This window comes from Centruroides vittatus, unplaced genomic scaffold (assembly GCF_030686945.1).
Source record: "Centruroides vittatus isolate TY-2023 unplaced genomic scaffold, ASM3068694v2 contig_359, whole genome shotgun sequence".
In the NCBI taxonomy this organism is placed as follows: domain Eukaryota; kingdom Metazoa; phylum Arthropoda; class Arachnida; order Scorpiones; family Buthidae; genus Centruroides; species Centruroides vittatus.
In genome coordinates, this window is record NW_027122182.1 from 1,399,860 (window position 1) to 1,422,367 (window position 22,508).

The window sequence follows — 22,508 nt, forward strand, 5'->3', positions numbered from 1 at the left end:
CATTAACCAAACTCATTAACATTAAAATGTCTATTTTCATTCACAGGACTGCAAAATCTACTTTGCATTAACACTCAGACTTCACACAAACTAATATGTATTAACAGAGTTTGACTGTATTTATTCATTTAAATGTTTTATAATGTTAACAAATAAAAATAAATTTTCATTAATTAGCATTTTAATTAAAATATAAACATAATAATTATAATTGCAGAAGTAATTTACTTGATTAAAAATACTTACTCTTTCAATATCATCATCATCATCGTCTTCTGGATTATACTGTTCAGCAAATACTACATAAAAAAAATTAATTCATTAAAATCTTTCTTTAAAAATTTTAGATTAAAGTAATATTAAGAAAAATAAATAATGTTTAAAATATTTAAAGATAAAACAAAAAAATATTTCTTACACTAAACTGTAATAAAATACAGTATGTACAGGTATTTTTTGAGTACATATACATATAACAAATAAGCATAAAATTTGTTATCATGAAAAACAAAAAAAGTTGCTAATGTTTAAAGTCAGAAAAATTAAATCTATATACCAATGCATTTGTTAAAATATATTAACAGATAGAAACTTTATAAATTGCAGATATTAGAAATCCTGAAATTCAAAAAATGACATTAACTAAACTATTTGGGTAAAAATTTTTTTGAAATGTTGTTTTAGTTATATCATGATTTACTTATTAAGTAGCATACTCCTCAATATAGGAAAATGTGAATGAACGATATTTACTATTATATTTGTGCAGGTATGTCTCATTTAATGCGCTTCACTTTACAGTGCTTTGCTAATAAGATACTTTCCAACTATATTCATGTTTATTGTTTCCGGTGTTTGCCTTGCTCTTGAGGGGATTTTCAGAGATTGCTTTTATTTATTGTTTTTACTTTTGCATCTTTTTTTAGGCACACTTAATAATAGTATTAATAATGTTAAGATTTTTATATCCACTGAAATGTGAAAAAGAAACTGTGTTTCATTTTAAGGCAATATATGCTTTATTTTGATAGTCTGGAACCTAATCTGTCATATCAGCGAGGTATTAAAATCACATACTTAACACCTTTTAATTTCCAGCAAACTCTTATTATTTTAACTAATGATTTAACTAATGTTTTGCTGGAAATTAAAAGATGTTATGTATATGATCTTAATCTGTAGTTCCAGTTGGACATTTAGACTCTTAGCAAGTATTGCATATATTTGGGAGTATTTCCAAGAAAACTGTTTTTGTGTATCTCAATTTAATAAAGCATTTCATATTTTATTAATCAATTAAACCAATCAATAGAGAGGTAAACAAAACACATAGTAGAGCAATTTAAAAAAACTTTTTAATGTAACGTGTTTGACATACAAAGACAAAATTGAGGTTATTTCGTGAATTATTCATTTCCTAAATGTATCATTAATGATATTTTCTTTATGCATATCAGTTAATTATTTTTGGTACAGTTTTTATTTTAATATAGAATAATACCCATTTAAAACAAATTCTTTAGAAATTTTTCCTAACTCAATTTAAACAGCAGACAAGGAAAATACATAATTTTTCCCATTACATATCATTAAATAATTTATATATTTTTGCTTTGAATTACTTTTATATTAAATTTCTTAGTATCTAGAATAAGTGAAAGGTTAGTTATACATATACGAAATAAATCGAATGAATAAGGTTGATTCAAATTTATTTCATTAATAATCTCATTTATTTTTTTACCATCCCTTACAATACAAAGGCAGATTACCTCATACCATTCTGATTTATCAGAATTATTTATCAAATAATATGCATTCTTACTGAGATTTAATAAAAATTGTTAGTTTGTGCAAATCCTTTGATAGTAACACTCATCAAATTTAACAAGTTAACATGCTCAATATAATTAAAGAAATTATTGTCATTATTATTTTTTATGGACTAACAAAAATTTCTGTTTATATTGTAGAGATAAGTTGAGATGTAACGTCATCAATGTACAGGTTTGTGTGTCATATAATATATTAAAAATTGTCATAACATTAAAGAAAATACGGTAAATGCTAAGTTTAAGAAACACAGTACTTAGCTTATAGTACAGGAAAATATATGAAATAAATTAAACACTATTTCTCAATTTTTTTGAATAATAATAATAATAAAAAAGCTCTATATATGTTATGTAATATATGATTTAATTTATATTTTAGATTACAATTGAAATGTTTAAAACTAAATAAATTTAAGAAGAAATAACTGCTTTGAAAAACAATGTACTTCAATAGCTTTTAATTGTTTCTTTATTCAAAAGAGATTTCCACGTTTTTAATTTTAATTGAAATTTTTAAATCTACTTTAAATTTTTTTACAATGGGACAATATCTACAAAGAAGAATGATATTAATATTAAACATAGTTTTATTCTAATATAAAAACTGATTATTATACAAGTACATTTAAAAATTTCTATTTTTACTTTTATTAATTTTATTTAGAACTATATTCTTCAATGTCTAATCAATATTGACTTTTCATTGAGTCTGACATTTCGGTTTTATTTTTAAACAAATATACAGGAAATAAGTTTAAAAAATAGATCTTATTGAATAATACATTAAATGATATGTTTGAAAGAAAATTAAACGATTATTTCCTGTTAATTTTCATTGAATAGTTTTATATAGAAACGTTACCTAATGTTGTTATAATTTTTCTTATCTAAGGCATTTTTAAATAATAAAAATATAACCTTAATAAATTATTTAAGGAGGCATTGATTATCTTTTTGTAGATTAAATATTTAATACTAACAGAATAAAATTCTGAAAATCTTGTATATACTCTGTTATAAACAGTGAATTTACTTTTGTTATTAATTTAAAAACCAGAATAAAAATTAATTAATTTGAAAACTTCATGTAAAATTCTTCAAAAATTTGTTTTTAAAATAAATTAAACATTTATTTAAATTTATTAAATATTACCTGATTTTCTTCTTGTGAATACTGGAGGTTCTGAAAAGAAAAGAAGAAGAAAATTAACAAAAATCTACTTAGAGCGCTTGTACTTTTATAATAAAATACTAAAATTCGAATAAATAAAAACACATTTAATTAAAAGCATTTAAAAGTCAGAAATGAAAATAATATTTCTTTTTCAAAGGCAGATTAAAAAAAAAAAAAAAAAAAAAACTCGGTATAAAATTCTACTTAAAAGCAAGTTTAAATAATATTTAAAACTTTCTCTTTCAATCTCCCCGATGAAAAGATATATATTTTAATTCCAACGGAACATCAACAATATTCTCAACTTTTAATAACGGCTCTTGGTTTCAGATTAAAGTTTTCAAAGACGATAACAGAAATTTAATCCTTTCATAAAGGGAATCCGAGAATATCCTTATAGCAGTTGCATAGTAGGTAAAATCGTTTCGGGTGATGCGGCTATATCAAACAGGTATATATGTATATACCAGACTTCCACTCAATATCGATCATACTTCTACTGCCAAAGGACACCGAAGACAACGCGGAGAATAAAGCGAAAACAAATGGGGAAAAAAGTAAGTAAAATCAAATAAAAATACCTTCGAACGTTGGTGATAATTCGAAACCGAATAAATCAAACTGAGCTTGTAAATTTGCAGCTGAATTACGACGAATTCGCGTATACCCGCCGCAATCAACCGCCGGTTCTCCCATAGCTGGCTTCACTGTGAAACATTCCAGCATTCAGAGACGACGACAATGACGTAACCTAACTGACGTAAGTGACTTTCCGGTCCAATCAGCAGAACTCTAATAATTTTTGGTCTGACCGTATTTTCTTCCGATGAAGACAACGTACTACACGAAATACTGCTAAAAAGATTCGATGGTATATCATTACCGCGTCATTTGCCTACTAGTGATTGTTTACTCATAAAAATCGCATTACATTTGTTTAGTTGAGAGAGAGATGACATGTATGGCTAAAAAAAAAAATAACAGAAAATACGAAAATACACGTTGCAGATCCTGGACGTTCACAGAAAATTTTCCAGGGGAGAGTGAAGCATGAAGACAAATAATTACATCACTAAATTTTTATTTAATTATTTAATTTTTGGGGTTTTTCCATAAGTAAATTATAGAATACTGTATTGCATTAATGCAGAAAGGCAGACAGACTGTCTCATGTTCGAGGGTATAGGGTACCCACCACTGGCTGAGTGGATAAAACCACCGAACACTGGTCGTGGGTTCGCGCCTAGCCACGTGGAGTTTGCCGGGTTTCTTCACGTTTTTAACACCTAAATAAGGGCCAGTTTTCCGTAAAAGACTTCCCGAAGGGCATTTCCCCTAAGCAGATGGCCCACGTGTCGCGTTACCATAAACAAATAAGGGTGTATAGTTGCGTATCTCAATCACTTTTACGATTAAAATTTGTGAAATTTTTTTTACTAGATCCCAAGGGGCGATCGTCCTTCGACCCTTCATATTCCAGATATTAAAGTAACTTTTTTTGTTTTCAAGGTTATTAATTTTAATGTATCTCAACGAAATTAAAAGTCAGTTTAAAACTCATTATTTTACAAATGAAATCATCGTTGTTCAGTACATTATTTCCAAGAAATTATCATACCAAATAAAAGGATTCTAATTATAGACGGGTTTATTATTATGTAGTAATATTTGAACTACGAATCGAAAGTTTATAATCGGGAATATAAAATTGTGGGTTAAGAAAATAACACTTTAATTTTGTCTTTAATAATCTTCTCATTAACTCAAACAATTATTAAGATAATAATTTACGATTAAATGAAAACTTGTATTTATATTTACTAATTTTATTCATATAAAATTTCAAAACTTTTAAATATGACAACTTTAAATACGTGTTCTGATAGCTTTGGATATTTCCAAAACCTTGATCGATCTACTAATAATACTTTTGACTTCCGTTCAATATCTTGCTTTCATTACAGATGACTTTCCTCCTTCTATATTGTTTAAATGATAATGTAATAACTGAACTTTTTAAATCAAGAAATAATATAAATCCAAGACTCGTTAAAATGTAAATGTATCTAAATCTGATTAATATAAAATCGCCTTAATTATGTATTTGTAATAACTTTTAAATAATTTAAATACATGTATACGCACGTGTCAAGTACACACAAAATATTTAGAGGAGCGGATTTGTTTATATGAAGGCCTCAAGGGCCTTTTAGTTGTGGAGCCCGTTTAGTTGCAGATTTATGGGTGTTCACCCATAAATCTGGCTCTATTCACAGTTCATATTGATAACTTTTCGAATTTATTTAGTGATTTGAATTTTTTTTCTTTCTAATTAATGTCTCCGTGATTTTATTAAAACGCAATGGAGAAAATCATTTTATAATCAGTAATAATTCGCAAGCTGATTTTATATAACTTTAATTAAGTAAAATCTAATCTTTTGTTACTTATTGCAAAATGTTAACCAATATATTATAAGGCGAATAACTACAAAGAAATAAAGAAATAAATAAAATAATAAGAAGAAAATTTCATACTAAATAATATTTTAGATTATGCTAAAAGTAATAAATGTAGAAGCGGCAGAACTAAAATAAAAAAGATTGAGTACATCTGGCTATTAGCCAAATGCTAAAACTATACGACCTATCGATATCAACGGATTACAATATTAGCTAAAGATTGATGCACTGAAGTACTTTCTGAATATAATTTAATGCGTTTTATGGATCTGCAACATCTTATTTCATACTTAAATTATCATTTATACAGTTAATTATTAATCTACTGATAGGTGAACATGCATATCAATATAGCAATAACGTTAACGCATTTAAAATTTTCATTACTGTTTAAAACTTAACCGTATAGTTTAAATTCTTTTCGGTGATTAGTTAATAATAAAACGAGCAATTACTGTAATTTTTAATCATATTTTAAATAATTTTTTTAACTTAAAATATATGCCCTCCACCTCAAATTAGTAGTGGCTTGTCCCTGTACTGTACTGTACTGTACATCATTCTTTTCCTGTTAGAGTCGTGCCGGTCATCTAACTCCTTTCGAGGGAAATTTTTTGAATTGAAATAACGTGACTTCCGGTTTGCACCGGATGTTCGTATAAGTTAATCGGGGCCTCCTGCCCCTAATCTTTCCATATATGGTCCTGACTTTCATCTATCCCAGTGTTTCTTAAACTTTTTGGACCGCGACCCCCCCCTTCTGCGCACAAAAATTTCAAAGGACCCCCGAAGAATGAGTATGTGTCGAAAAACATCCCAGAGGGAGGGGGTTAGGCTCGTATTTAAATATTTATATTGTTTTTATTATTTATACGTGCAATTTATTTAAGTAAAAATTATTTTATATATTTTTTATTTCTATTATTTCTAAACATGAATCTATAGTAAATTTATAAAATATTTGAAAAAAATTGATCTGGCATCAATTTTTCAGCGACCCCCCCGAATATTTTTCACGACCCCCACTTTGAGAATCACTGATCTATCCAACTCTGTTCTCGAGATTAAGGAAAAACAGACAGACAGATGGACGACAATGGGAATTTATAGGTCTACAATTTTTTCAAATTGCAGCCCAAAATATTTTTGAGTTAAAACTTTACATATACAGATGCTTCTGTACTTATGATTTATATACATACATGTTTTATAATATTTTTTAGTGCGTATTTTAATAGGTTTTATTGATTGTTTGTTGTATTGGGGGCGACAAATATTGTTGTTGAGATCATTGGCATAGCCAGGATTTTGTTATGGGAGGGCTAGTAGAGGCTGTAATTTTCTGGGAGGGGCACCAGGTTAACTGGGGGGGGCGTGCCCACCCATGCCCCTTCCTGGCTACGCCCATGCTCCAGACATTTCAAATAAATAAACAATTACTCATAGAACCTGGTATTAATTTTTTGAACAAAGAGAACGAAATAAAAAAGTCAGGAAAAAAAATTTATACATTAATTATATAGAGTAAGCCTATACATGATAAACAGATAGCGAGCAGTCAATAACTTCTGATGTAAGGATATTTTCGACTTGTACTAAATCGACCAGCAGTCTATAACCGGATCATAATTAGAATACCCTGTTATAGAAATCCAGAGAAGAAGTATTGTTATCCACCCTAACAATTTCTATATTTAAATTTTATGAAACCGGATTGATTTTTTGAGTAAGAAATTTGTTCTTCATTATGAGGTTAATTAAAAAATTATAATTTGTTAATCTACAAAGATCGATATCATAAAAATACACCGTATACTTAGAGTTGTTTTTCTCTTCAGCATTGCTTTATAGCTCGACAGAGAAGACAACTCTGATATGAATATTGAAACAAATAAATGGAATAATTATGTCGTGTTTAATTAATTTTATCTAAAGTATTTTGGAAGGATATTTTATAAAACTTCAAAACAACTTGTTTATTATCTTTTAAAAACAATATAATTACTTAAAACGGCAATTATTTGAGGCATAAAAAGAAAGTATTAAGATACCGATAAGCTTAAGGTGATTATAAAATGATTAATTCGCGGTGGAAAAATGGATATTGTATAAAATAATATAACAAAGAAAATTAAATTTAAGCTCAGAATTATAAACAAATTATAATAAGTTAGGATCAACATTCGCAACAAGCATTTTCGGATGTCTACAACGAATTTTAGTTACAACTTAGGAAAATACTGATGAATGCTTTTGATATTAAAAATCCATTTCAAAACATTTCTGTTATCGAAATAAATTATTTATATTAAAATTCTTTACGAATCGTAACATGATTCTAAGTAGTACGCCATATATTAAGCTAGACAAGGAGGAATAATAAACAATGTATTATTGCTTCGTTCTCCAGACATACATTAGCAGCGGATATGAAAGAACAGATGGGTTTATTGTGAGAGAAAAATAGATGTAGATTATTTTTTTTTTTTTGTAATGTTTTTAGATTCGTTATAAGCAATTATTGGCAAAAATCAATTAATCATTCATAATTTAGATTTAGAAATAATTAACCGATTGCTAATTTTATTCTTTTCCTATTATTTTTATTTAAAGATCATCCATATCAAGAGACTCTCGAAAACGGCTTTATAAATATATAGACTGATATAGGCTATCATTAAACACTGTGTGAATTGATAAAGTTATATAGATCTCACTGGATCATTCACCCAATGATATAAAATCCCTATTGCAAAACAGATTTCTCGAGTAGGTTTCAGATTTCTTCAGATTAAAAGTCATTATATTTTAATTTAAAGTTTTTAAGCTTTAAAATAATTAAATTATCTACTTATTTATCAAAATATCTTCCACGTTTAATCTTAAAAATTATTTTAAGTAAGAAAAATATATTTGGAAAGATCTGAAAATTACAAATCTGTTTATCGAAACTAAACATAAACTTGTTTATATAAAGAAACCAGGAGCTAAAAAAGCAATAAAAGATTCTACGTGACATCATAAATATAAAATTTTTAACACCAATCGTTATTATTATCGGTGGCATAAGAGAACTATCATAAAAAAAACCATTTGAATAAAATATAAAAATTAAATATAAATTTCTCTGAAACTTGTATTCAATTTTGTTCGTTTCTATACGACAGAATTTATAGATATGAACAGTAGCATAACTGGAACCGATATTCGGAGAGGGGCAAACATACATTCACACCTGTCCATTGTGGAAGTAGACACTTGCACTGTTGATAGAAGAGCAAACTCTTACATATTGTTACATATAGCTTACTTGAGTATAAGTGAGTTTGTCACAATCAAATTTTTTCCCTGTACTTATAAATAAATTAAGAGAAAAATCAAATAAAAGTAAGAGGTCCCTCCTGGTTACGCTACTGAAGATGAGACAGATTATTGGTGTAATTGTCAAACTGACAAATCCGAAAGTCTGTTTAATTGAGTGTCGGTGCTTCATTTCTAATTTGAGCTTCCTAAAGAACTGCTCTAGTTCGATTACTAGCCATTTGCAGTTAGTTCGATGTTATTCTTTTCGTCTTGTTACACAAGTGACTTCGATTGATGTCTATCAATAGCAACGTTAACAAATACAGAAAAGAAATATTCTTAGTGAACCAAACATTAGGACTTTCTTGGAATAGGTATGAAACATTTTAATAATTAAAATGGCAATTTACTTCTATATACAATTATAAAAATGAGCACAGATTTGCTTAATCAAACTACTACATTAATACTTTTAATTTATATCAGCGCAGGCTTACAGTTCCCATCATATAGTTCAAAATTTCAATAGTCATTCATACTGATAACTTTTCTATAATTAATAATATGCTAAATCATCTTTACATTGAATTTAATGTGATCTATAGCGAAGTCTTCCTGAAATTTATACTGAAAAATCTACTCTGTGTAATACAATAATACGGGCTCGTAGATAATAGACTACATAGAACATAATAGAAAACATTATTATATAATTCAATATACAAATATATTGATTTAGCGCAGTTCTTCGTGAAATATAACTGAGTGTTACTCGTGAAATAAATCTATAAACATTCTGTTCTGATTTTCCTTTTACTGGTAGAGTGGATTGATGAGATAAGGCAAAGGAAACAACGATTTGCCATGGATGCTACCTCCCTAAAGGAATTTTTATGGCAGACTGGTCCCTATTTAGGGATTACATTGGTAAAGATAACTCAGAAAATCCAGCAACGAGTTGCTTAACTTTCCCGGCGACCTTTAAAACTGCGTTTGTAGCGCTATCTGTTATGATATTTCATTATTAAAAACTTTTTATATTTTTAATTATTATAAAATGGCATAAAGCTTAATTTTGAGGGTAGGGATGGATTTTATAAAAAAAACTTGTAAATGCTAATAACGAGTAGAACCGTCATTAAGTCCGACCCTACTCAAGATATGACATACAACCCCCACCTCGTCGGCTTTTAATCACCAAAATTTAATAACATCAATCCCCTAATAAACAAACCTCCCAACAAAATTTCGGAAATTTTCGACAAAAAGCACAGGAGTTATTAAGCTTCAAAATCGTGCGCCCATACACGCAAACATCCATACATAAAGAAACCCCCCCCCAAATACTTTTGTATTTTTCAACGTTTCAAGGTGTCCTGAGTCTAAAAATGTAAAAATATTCGGGGGAAAGGAAATTTTTTTTACCATCTCCGTACTCTCCCTCGGTGTTTATAACAGCTGAGAAAATAAAAACTGTGTAGTCAGTCCATTAGTCAGGCACGAAACCATTTTCCACTCGGCCACTGATGGACTTCCTTTGGTAGAGAGAAAACAAATTTCTATAACACGCGTTTCTCCATTTCTGAACACTATATTGACCGATCGAACAATTAAACGTAAGAATGACGCCAGAACGTACATTTAAAGCCTTAATAACGTAAAATTTCTGGATGAAATGGACGTGCATGAAAAGAAATCATCTACCGAGCGATTGTGAAACAAAGCAATTCAAAGTTAAGTCTATTTCTTCAAATACAACTACAACTGAAATATAGAGATTTATCTACAAAAAAGCATGAGATGATTCAACTTGCAATGTCAAAAGTTGATATCGCCCATTTAGGTGTTCGTAGACAGTAAAAATTTAATGGCACATAAATTTCGCACTATTTTTCAATAAAATCACCCAAGATGGCAATCCTAAATAAGATAAATATTAATTTAGGATCAAAATTATTTTGTTCTTTCATTTCGCGAGAAACAAAGAAACGAAAATTCACAGATTAATTAACAACAAATATATTAACTACTCTGTTAAATAATATTTCATTTTATTTTTTAACTTTAATATATTCATTTAATAAAAATGTAAAATTGCAAATTATCAAAGTGTTTTAACGATATTGTTCCATATTTTTTTTTATTGTTTTCAGCATTACTTTTTCAAGTTATACAATATGCATTTATTAATTGAATCAAGGTGAATCACAGCATTGATTTATATCTTCTGAATTTCCAGTTACTCATGACGAGTAGAAATGACATTATAATTAAAGCATGTATATGTGTGTGTGTATATATATATATATAGTTCGGATATATCAAACCTTGTCGGAAATACCTGTTATAAGACTGGTCTAACTCATAAATAAAGACCTTCATAGCAGGACTTAAATTGTTTTAAAAGTTATAAACTAATATAGAAATAAATATTTTTATTATAAAATATTCTGTAAATTAGTTTCTTAAAACTAAGCGACTGAAATTCAAGATTTTAAAATGTTAAAATATTGCACACGCTGATACAATCGGAAATTGTTTTTGATAAACGCATGCTTACATACATACATATATGTTCTTAACACGTTAAAGTAAATTGAATATTAACAGGAATTTATTGAATATTTCATATTAGTTTATATTTTCCGAAATACAGTTTATTCATATGTAATGTAAACCTAACAGTTAAAATAAAAATATATTTAATGTAAAGCTAAAAGTAACAATATTTCTTTTTAGCTGAAGTTGAGTTTCTTGGCTGGGAGAATCTTGATCCTACATCTAGGCGTGTCGATGTTTTGCAATGCGCCGAGACAGACGGCCGGATGGCCGAGCGGTAAAGGTGGCAGCCTACCGCTCTGGGGGACCCGGGATGGAATCCGAGCGGGTCGAATAATCCCCAGGAATTTTTCGGGGGGTGGTCCGTTCGGATATGTCGGGCCCCGTCCCTCACCACCCGGTCGCCCCATTGTGGGCCTGGCCGAACCCATAATGGGCCTACTAAAAGAGGCCCTCTTAGTGCCCACAGGGCGGAAAGAGTTAAAAAAAAAATGCGCCGAGACAAAATAATTTTCCACATGCTTTTAGTATTTTTCATACACTGTATATTATAATTTCTTTATAATAAATGGTATGGTTTTCAGTTTATTGTAATGACTTCACAAAAATGATGGTCTGATGCCTGAGATGGTAAAGACACTGACCTATGCTGAGGGGATGGATCGAAACTAGTCGACTCAAAAATCTTATTGGAGGATTGACCCGGAAAGAAGATTTGAATCCTGTCCCTAATCATTCAGTAACTCCAATTTGGGGTCTGGCATAACATCAGTTACTCGATGAGAGATCTTTCTTTCATGTCCAAAACAATGAGTACGGGAAAAATTACTTGCGTGACAAAGAATTAAAACTAAAAGAAAGAAAGGAAAAAAAACGCAAATTCAATGACAACGATCTTTAGTTTATACATAACGTTGAGAGGAAAAAGTTTTCCCATTTGTATATAGGCCTAATTTGTATATAGTCAATGGGTGTGTTATGAATTTCGTCGATTGCATTTGAATACAAATAATTGATTTCAGCGTAATGAGAACGATAAATTATTCCAGAAAAGTAATTGAATTGATAGACGACAGGAGGGGGAAACACTTAGTAACTACAAAAGATAAAATTTTATGTATGATATACGTTAACGTCATGTCTCTAAAGTAGTGTTTCTCTATTCCTTGTTAAATATGTTATTCAGTAAAACATCTAAAACGATTTCATCATAGAAAATCATAGAACTTTTAAGTGTATAGTTCCTTATATAAGAAGCAAAATAAACGATCTTTTAAGTACACAAAATTTTATGTATGAATTATTATACAGTATATCAAAGTTATTTTTCAGTAAGTGGAACAAATTCCATTAAAAATAAAAATAATAATAATATTCTTATGACATAATTCGAAAGATATAGTTTATGTTTCGAAGAATGCATTTATTTTAAACTATATTAAAATTATAATTAATAAAATATATTTAAATTTTACGTAATAAAAGAAGTAATAAATAGATCTATTTTTTTAATGCAAATTATTTAAAAAGTAAGGAATAATTTATATTTCGCACATTTCCAGTATTTTTAATACTGGCAGCGGCTGTTCCCGCTCTGGGGAATCCAGAATCGAATCAAACTTCCGAGGAAATTCTCATGGGCAGTCTGTCACGGATATGTCAGCCCCGTCCCTCACTATCCGATCGCCTCCATTATAAGTCTGTCGAACCCATAATGGGTATGGGGAAAAAGCCTTCTAAGTGACTACAGGGTAAAAGTACCGGTACAAAAGTTAAAAAAGTATGATTTATATTAAATATGCGCTAATTTATTTTTCTTTGTTTCAATGCCAATATATAAATTTGCATTTGTTTAAGGAATTAAACATTTTTTTAAAAAATTATTTTAATATACTTCTAATTATTTTCAAAATTCCGACCAGAACTTGATAACAGTTACAATCCGATAAGTTGAAAATTAAGATATTCTCAGAATTTACTTGAGGATTTTCTTAATTTTGATAATTTCTTGCGGATAGACTCTTAGAATGAAATGAAAGGAATGAAATATGAATGAAAAATAAATGAATGAATTTACTTTTTTATGCGTTCAAGTTGTGATTTGTATAGCCAAATGTATGGATAAAGCATTTTACCAACAGTTAAATATTACAAAGAACTAATTTTCTTATACAGTATACTGGAAGCTTAAGTCACGTGGATAAATCTCGTTAGTTAATTTTTAATCTGAATAAATTTAAAATGTATCATTCTTTTTTTAATATTTGAAAGTAAAATACCTTCATTAAAAATAAAAATTTTCTGTATTTTTTATACTTTATTTTGCAAATCCTTATCTGAATTGTCACTTTACATTAATCTCTTACTCAATTTTTAATAGAAAAAATTAAAACTTTTAAAAAAGTATTCGAATTTTGACTTTTTTTATAGTCAATTATAATTCTTAAGCTTTACTATTCTCCTTAAAATTCATTTGCATCTTAATTATATAATAAATTAATCGCCTTAATATGCTTAATCGCTTTAAATTGTAATAATATAATCATCTATGGATGCATATATATGTACAGTACTGTATATATAATTTTATATGTTATAAAATTTATATATATATAAATTTTCGTGTATTACAAGTTGTGTAGTGTTACAAGATAATTTAAACAGGTGTTTTCTCAAGAAACGATTATTTATGTTTATAAAATTTTCCAAAGAAAGATATCGTAATTTAAAAGCTCTAGATTTACAATCATCATTATCAATCGTAATTATCCACTGCATATTATTATAATGTAAGGTCTCTCCAGGGATATTTTTCCTATCAGTTTTCTCTATTGTTTTTCAAGTTTTCTCTAAAGGTTAGTTGCCATCTTCCTCCTGATCTCCCCTCTCCCCCTTCCATTCTCTTGGTACCCCTTCGGCTATTCGTTTTGTTCGTCTGTTATCTTTCATTTTAAATTTACAAAATGATGACACATTTCTAACTTAAATTTGCCAAGTCAACCATTTGTTTTCTATATGACTAAGTATAATAATTCATCATAATAGTTTCATTAATTATTGTTACTGATTCAAAACAGTCTATCACTTAACGATATTTATCTCTCATACCATGAAATGTTTCTTCTTGAAAAGTTATATTACAGATTAATGAACAGGATAATATTAATTAAGAGGTGATTATAATTAAGCTTCTCCTATTTAGAGATGTTTACGAGAGATTCAATGAACGGAGTGCAATGAAATTTGAAGAATGTTTTCCGGAATACGCGAAAGATAATACTGAGAAAATTAAGTATAATTTCGTCTATCATGAAAAAATTGGTGTTGTGAAACATGAACTATTAATGTTTTAAATATAAGTTATAAACGAGTGCATCGTTTTTTGTGGCTACAGTTGTTTATCGGATTATTCACTGTTATGATTGTGGACATTTTCGTTCTAATAACAAAGTTTCTTCTTTAATTTTAAACGAAAATTTTAAAAATTTTATGATATTGAACGAAAAAATCGATTTAGTTATAATTATATTATAGATAAATCTAATAAGATTTATCTAAAAAAATATGAAAGTAATGCTTTTAAGATATTAGAAAAAAGCCAAAACATGCAATGCTTATGAATATTTAAATAAATATGTTTTTAATCAAAACCCGTTGTGAATCTAAGATATAAAGTCTTACAAATAACTTCTAAAGTTGTACTGTCATTTCAGTGTTTAAATTACTCGTGTTTAATAAATTAATGGTTACGAGATTTTTCTAAATAAAGGAAAACTTTCATAATATTTAAAGCTTTAAGAACGATTAGGCACTTCGCCTTTACAACAACAATGTTTAAAGTTTTCATCATACAGTGATTTCAGAATGTCTTTAAATGATTAAATTACGTTAAAATTGAATTTATCAATACTTAACACGACCTCATAAACGTTTCATAAAATGAAAATTTAACAGCTACGATAAAATATTGATTCATTGTTTATTACAAATCCCTTAACGTTATACACTCGATCAAATATCTCAAACATTGAATCGGTGTTATAAACTATTCATACTAAAAACTCTTATTTAGAAATTTATATATATATATATATATTTGTTTTTAATATTTAATTTAATGAAATATAGAAAATCACCTACCAAAATATAGAAAAATCAAAATTCCTAATAGCACTTGAAAGCATGAGAAGAGCTCTTAAAAGTCAATTTTTTCTTTTACTTAGTAATTACGGTTAATGCAAACAAAAACCAAGAGAATGATATCGTAAGATCAGATTATTAGAATAATTACAACAAAATGCCCGCTTCTACATCATAATATCCACCAGGAAATGCTTTGTATTGAAATCATTAAAATTCGCTGGATCATGAACATCGTTGGTAAACATTGGCAATATTATTCGTAAAGAGAAGCTGAAAGGCAGCAATATATCATTAAATTCTTAACAAAAATAGATGCAGGATATAATAATGTTTTCGATTTCTGAAATAAGATGTTTTCACCATATTTTACACCAAGAAAAAATTGTTTTATTTCTTCAAATTCAGAATCTTATCAAATAATTATATGGACTGTAGATTTTTTTTTCTTTTAAATTATACTTTCTTTCGCTTTTCTTATCGAGTTCCATCTCACTCGAATTCTTGAAATTGTAAGATGATATAATTATTTCTTTTATGATTTCGTAGCATTTAGATATGTGTTTTTAAAATAATTCCTATGTAAATTGTACGAATCTGAATTGCTGAAGTCCAACTTTAAACCGTTTAAATATCAATGTTAAAAGAAAACCGACTTAAGACTTTTAAAAATCGAGTTGTATTATCTTTCGTCGTACTTATTTTCCAAGTATAAAAAGTATATAGGAAAATCTCTTCATTATTTATGCTATAAGCTTACAAAAAGTTTTCAAAAAAAAAAATAAAAATAAAAAAACATCGTTGTTAACTCATATAAGCTGAAAATTTCTTAAGACAAAAGGTTCTCCTATGAGTTTAAGTATTTTTCAATTATGAATTTAATCTTAAAAAAACAAGAGATGAATTCGATAATTCTACTGTTTAATTATTAAGCATTAAACTATCGTTAACAAGAATGAACGTTGACATTAAAAAGTTTACTTCAAATAGAGTCAACCATTTCACTAATGAAAGCAATTTATAGAAATTATTTTACTTTTATATACTTGTCACTCGGATGTAACATATTTACGATGTAAGATAAATTTTTATGCAACAAATGTCACGGATTGCTAAACTGATAAACCCTTAAATCATAAAAATTTGAACAGCTTTTTAGTTTGTAAACTTCATTTTGATAATACAGATAAAGAATTATCTTAATGATGTTGAGGAGCATTAAGAATTTCAACCAAGCAAGTAACGAATGTTTACTTAAATTTCCTTCAAATTCATTTGTTAAAACGGAGTTATTAAAACATATATTGTCAATTGTTGACCATTTTCCAAAGATATTGAAATCTAAGATTCGATTTAGATAGATAAACTGCTTAAAGATGATGGAAAAGAAAGCATAGTCGTATATCGGAACGTAACTTAAATACACAAACAAACAGATTAAATACACGATGGAATTATGAGAAATTGTAATAAGAAACCACTCACCAATGAAATTAGATTCTGCAGTAAAAAAAATAATAATAATAAATAACAACAACAATTCTAAATTCTTTTTCTATATTTGTAAAAATACTTTTGTAAAGGGTTGTTGTAACATCTGTTGAAGAAATTACATGAAAGATTTAGCACAATCGCAACTAGATTATATTTCTGATCGAAGAGTGGATTGGATTTACTATAAGAGGAATTAATAATGATATGTATCATTGGTCTCATTTTTATTCATTGTAAAGCTAAAAACATTTTTTAATTAAAAAGAAGATAAAAACAACAATAATAAAAAGAGTAACCAAAACGTAAATATTATTTTTTCTGTAAAGACAATTAGTACGAAAATATCATTTTAAAATTTAAAAAAAAACCACAAAAATATAAATTTTATATTTTGCATGTGCAAACGGAAAAAGTAATAAAATGAAATTCAAATTTCGAATATTAATCTCATTTATTTCTTTACTCTTTTCGTTCCGAGAGGACAATACCATCAAAAATTCTTGAATCACATCCTTCATGAGTTAAGCCAGGCCCACAATGGAATATTCGGGCCTGGCATAAAAGATGTGGTTAAATAAGTACGATAGGGCAGGCCGAGTGAAGAAGGGACATAACATAAGAAAATATTCCTGGGATTTCAGACCCGAATTCGAATTCTCCAGAGTAGCAAGTTGATATCATTACCGCTTCAGCCATTCCATTATCCTACATTATTTACATAATTTTCCTTGTTCTTATTGACTTTAGACAGACTTCTGATCATAAAAACAAAATTTTTCAAAGTTACGTTACTTTGATTAAATTAAAAGGACTAGAATTTTTTTATTTTAGATAATTTATAATCTAATAATGGCGCAGACAAGATGGCCGAGGCAGTTAAGATGTCAGCGTATCAGTCTAAAGAAACCTGGATCAAATAGGAGTGAACGAAAAACCCGACATTTTTCGAAGGGTGGACTGTCCCTCGAAAGATGTAATCACTAATCCTCCAAGAAGTGATCACTAATCTTGCGATGCAAAACACGACAGAAGCCACTGAACACAGTAATTTAAAAATAAATAAAGTATCTGAAAAAGTATTTCATTTTAAAAACGTTTTAACGCATTTAACGAAATGTTTAAAACTTCTTTGACGAAAATTCGTCAGAGAAGTTTCATTTGTTAATAGAGAGGTTAAGGCATAAGTACAAACGTTAAACTTGTACGGCAAACAGTACACGTTTGACGTTTTAAGTCCGAGTAAAAGACCTTGCGGCGCTCGTTCACAACATCATGTAATTGAACGTCGCGCATTGACTCACGGAAAATTTGTTGAAAAAATGGCGGACACATTTAACATCGAGGGTTACCAGCGAAGGTAAATAAACAAATTAAACTGTTTAAAAGTATTTATAGGATGTTTAATAACACTAAGTAATTATTTTTAATTAACGTTGTGTCTCCTATCGTACGATCGGACAATAGGACTACCTCATATTTTTGTCGAGGGAAGTAGTGGCTTATGTAAATTCGAAAGCAGCTCGGAAAATTATTTTTTTTTAGAAAATTTACAAACGTATTACACTGTTGATGGTAGAAGTTGCCGTGGAAGAACAAACCTACCTTAAGATAAGCTATTATGAAGGCAAATACACTATATGTAAATTTTATAGGCACTTCACATCACTTGCTAAAAATTGAATAATTAAATAATTTCTGGATTAAAATTGTCTGTTTCTTTACAATATTATTCATAAATGCTTAAATAATCATTATTTTAATAAAATACGTAATAATTTTAACCGCAAACAAACAAAAAAAAAAAAAAAAAAGAAAAAGTCTAAGCCGATCGTCTACTCGCCACTCTAGACGTAGCAAACGCCATTATCGACCGTATAGAATTGCCAGATGGCAGCGCTCGTCCGTCCGCCGTTCACGTTTTGGGCTGAATACGTGCACCTCAACCTCTCTAATGTCGAAAATTCGATAGTAATGGACTAAAAAAATCATACTTTGTAGTAACCAATCGAAATATTCCGAGTTAACGAAAAACTGTATTCAAAACTAAAATCGAAGATAAAGTCCTTTAAAGCAGTTTCTTTTTCATTCATTTTCAAATTCCGGAATACATCTTCCCGTTCCGATTTTTGAAAAGGACCTTTTTTAATTGGATGAATATTGTTTTCTCGGCTGTTATAGAATATAAAAAAGTATCGTAATTAGTACAGTTCTCTCGGTTTTTTCATTTCTTGACGTTTTGACACTCCAGAGCCCAAAAGTGTAAAAAAAATAACTTTACGAAATTCTATGCACGCGTGCGTGAGGCTTTATACCTCAGGACCGGATAAACCAAAAATTTTGAAATTTGTCAGAATTGTTTCTCTATATGAAGCATTGATGCTATCAAATTTTGGGGGCTAAAGGTGGGAGATGGAAGGGGTCGCGCGTCATATCACGAATAGAATCAAACTTAAAGAAAAATGAATAAAAACGCGACTATGACTAACAGACATTGTCTTCAATTTTAGTTTTTAATAAATATTAAAATGATTATCCAGAGACGTTTATACTCGCACTTGAAAAAATGTAACTTTTTGTAACTTATACTGAAATAGTAATGATTTACTAAAAAGTAACTTCGAAACAGACATAATTTACATTTACAAATAGATCTAATACCATTAATCCTACATTTAAAAAATGATGTCGTGATATTAGAATTATACATGAAATACCATATTCTTTATACAAAATAGTCCACTTTAATCGATCCACTGGATTAACTCGAAAAATATGCGTTCCGCGAAAGAATCACTTAACCAAAGGGCCACGAGATGGATGCTATCGGATTCGTCGTAGATGGCGTTACAATCGGTAAAAAGGGGATCAATTTCATTTTCTTAAATGGGAATCTCCATTTTTTTTTATTGCATGATATGATTCTATATCAAAAACAAACTGTCACTAACACACTTTTTCAGACGGCCGGATGGCCGAGCGGTAAAGGTGGCAGCCTACCGCTCTGGGGGACCCGGGATCGAATCCGAACGGGTCGAATAATCCCCAGGAATTTTTCGGGGGGTGGTCCGTTCGGATATGTCGGGCCCCGTCCCTCACCACCCGGTCGCACCATTGTGGGCCTGGCCGAACCCATAATGGGCCTACTAAAAGAGGCCCTCTTAGTGCCCACAGGGCGGAAAGAGTTAAAAAAAAAAAAAAACACTTTTTCGAAAGTTTCATTTATCAGCCGTTATGAGCGTTTGAAGTTTTACGTGGTCGCCAAACTGTGTTAAATGAATCTGTAAATATCTACGAAGTTCATTGAAAAAAGGAAGAAGCATGCTAAAATAATCACTAGAATACTATAATTATTTTATGCTTTCAAGATGTCTTTTCTTTATCACAAGATGGCTTTATCACACTGTGGCATTTTGTATCAATTCGTTATTTGAAGAAAAAGAATGATTCCACCAAAAATTTCGCTATTACTTTTAACACTATTTTTTCAATTAACTTTACAGACATCTACAGATTCACGCGTGCACCGTGTGGCTGCTATGTAAAACTTCAAACACTCGAAACTTCTAATAAATGCATCTTTCGAAAAAGTATTTTAGATAAAAGTTTGTTTTACATGTGAAATCATAATATGCAGCAAAAATGGGGTTCCATTTAAGAAAATGAAGTTGGCCCTATTTAACCGATTGTAATCGAGACAGACGGCTCCATCTTGTGACTCCCTCAAAGTTTTCGTAGGATGCGTATTTTTTAAGTTATTTCAGTGATTACAATAGACCACCCTGTATATGTTGTTTCATATTTTACGGTTCAAATAATCATTTTATAATAAGTAAAATTTCATTTTCTAACCACTTCAAATTTTTAACTCTTTCAATTTAAAGTATAAAAATCGCTTTTTAAATTAATACGAGTACACTCAAAAATGGTTTGTAAACAGAATATTTAATATCTCTCAGAATTAAGAATAATGGTATAAGCTTTTGTAAAGTAGTCAAATGAATATTTAACATAAATTTCATTACTTTTTGATTCACTTACATAACTCCTTTGAAGGTTAGCCGTATTAAAGCTAATCTTCAAAGGAATTAGGTAACAGAAAGAGGAAAATATCGTAATTGTTGATTTAGGTTGAAATTTTAATTGCTATAAGTAGCATTATCATTTATCGTGACAAATTATGATCCTGAATTTACGTAGTTTATCACAATGGTATTATTCGGGGATATTGTTCTGCAGCCCTCACCCATGTCATTGAGGAGAGGGCCCTCTTTTCCCTATGACATTATTTCATTTAGAATTTTGCTTACATCAATATATCAAGATTCTTTCTTCGCCACTTGGCTATCTCGCTGCAAATCTGGTTAAATGAACGAAAGAAAAATTAAGGGTCTTTTTAGCGCAACAGGGAAAAGAGTTGAAAATACTATCCAGAGTGTTCAACTTCTCCATTTTGAGTTTTAAAATTTAAAAGCGATTTCCTAAAATATATATACATTTTAAAAATCCCTGCGATAATTTAAAAGTTCGTCGTTTAAAATTTAGTTTAGACTTTGGCCATGTAAACAATAAGACATGTATTTGACTGAAAGAAATATTTGAAATAAAGTCTTGTACAATTTTTAAAATCATAATTTTAGAATTTATTTTCTAATTCGGCACGGCACCTTTATCTGTAGCAATGACAAATATTTGAACAACTTTCAATATTTCAAACTACTGGGATATGAAAGTAATGGTCTTATAACCATCTTTCTTATATAAAGATGAAATTTTCTATTCATCGAATTTATTAGAAACATTGCGAATTTTTTTATTTTATTTGTGTAAGTTCGGAAAGTTTTCTTTTTCATTTACGTTATAGAGCGTTTTTATTTTGCTTATCTTCTTAGCTTTATTTAGTTACACTTAAGACAGAATTGATGAAAAGAAGGAAAAAAGTCTACTTAACAAAAAATATTGTATTAACGATAAATCACGTCAAACAGACATACTTGTTATAAGCATTAAACGTCTGTGCATTACACTGGTTTGTTAAGTTCCAATGTGGACTTTATTAATTAAAAGTATCAACAAATCTTTTAAGGATTAGTTGAAACCCACGCCCCAAACGATTTAAAAGTTATGTATCAAACATAAAAATGCTCTAATTTAACGTCGCAGTGATTAACAGTTATTATATATACAGTAATATATTGCAACAAATAACTTAAATTATTCATTATATATAGCCATGTTTACCAATAAGTATTCTCTTTCTATATATAGGCCTATATATATATGTGTGTGTATGTATTTTAGCCTTAATATCTATTTTCGTCTATATAAATAGTATTCATAAATATTTTAATGTGCTTATGAATAGCGTTAATTATCTATTTAAATACTTGTTTAAACTAAATTTTCTGTTACGTTAAATATTTATATTTCTGATCGAAGAATCATAATTTTTATTTAAATACAAAGCAATTATAATTATTATTAGTAATAATAAATAAATATATAAAAATCATTTTATGAAAATATTGCACGATGTATGATGAT

At 28.8% G+C, this 22,508-nt stretch overlaps 1 protein-coding gene across 3 annotated transcripts in view; it reads right to left on the reverse strand.

Moving 5' to 3' along the window:
• LOC136974919 (cAMP-dependent protein kinase type II regulatory subunit-like) overlaps positions 1-22,508 on the reverse strand; it is an 86,451-nt gene that overhangs the window by 40,173 nt on the left and 23,770 nt on the right. For 2 of the 3 annotated variants that reach the window (XM_067269917.1, XM_067269918.1), the window contains exons 2-3: positions 2,989-3,018; positions 247-299 (exon numbers count right to left, since the gene is read on the reverse strand). In XM_067269917.1, the coding sequence (XP_067126018.1) occupies positions 247-299; positions 2,989-3,018 (83 nt within the window). Of the gene's footprint in view, positions 1-246; positions 300-2,988; positions 3,019-3,590; positions 3,750-22,508 lie in introns of those variants that run through there. The other variant, XM_067269919.1, reaches the window with a different exon arrangement.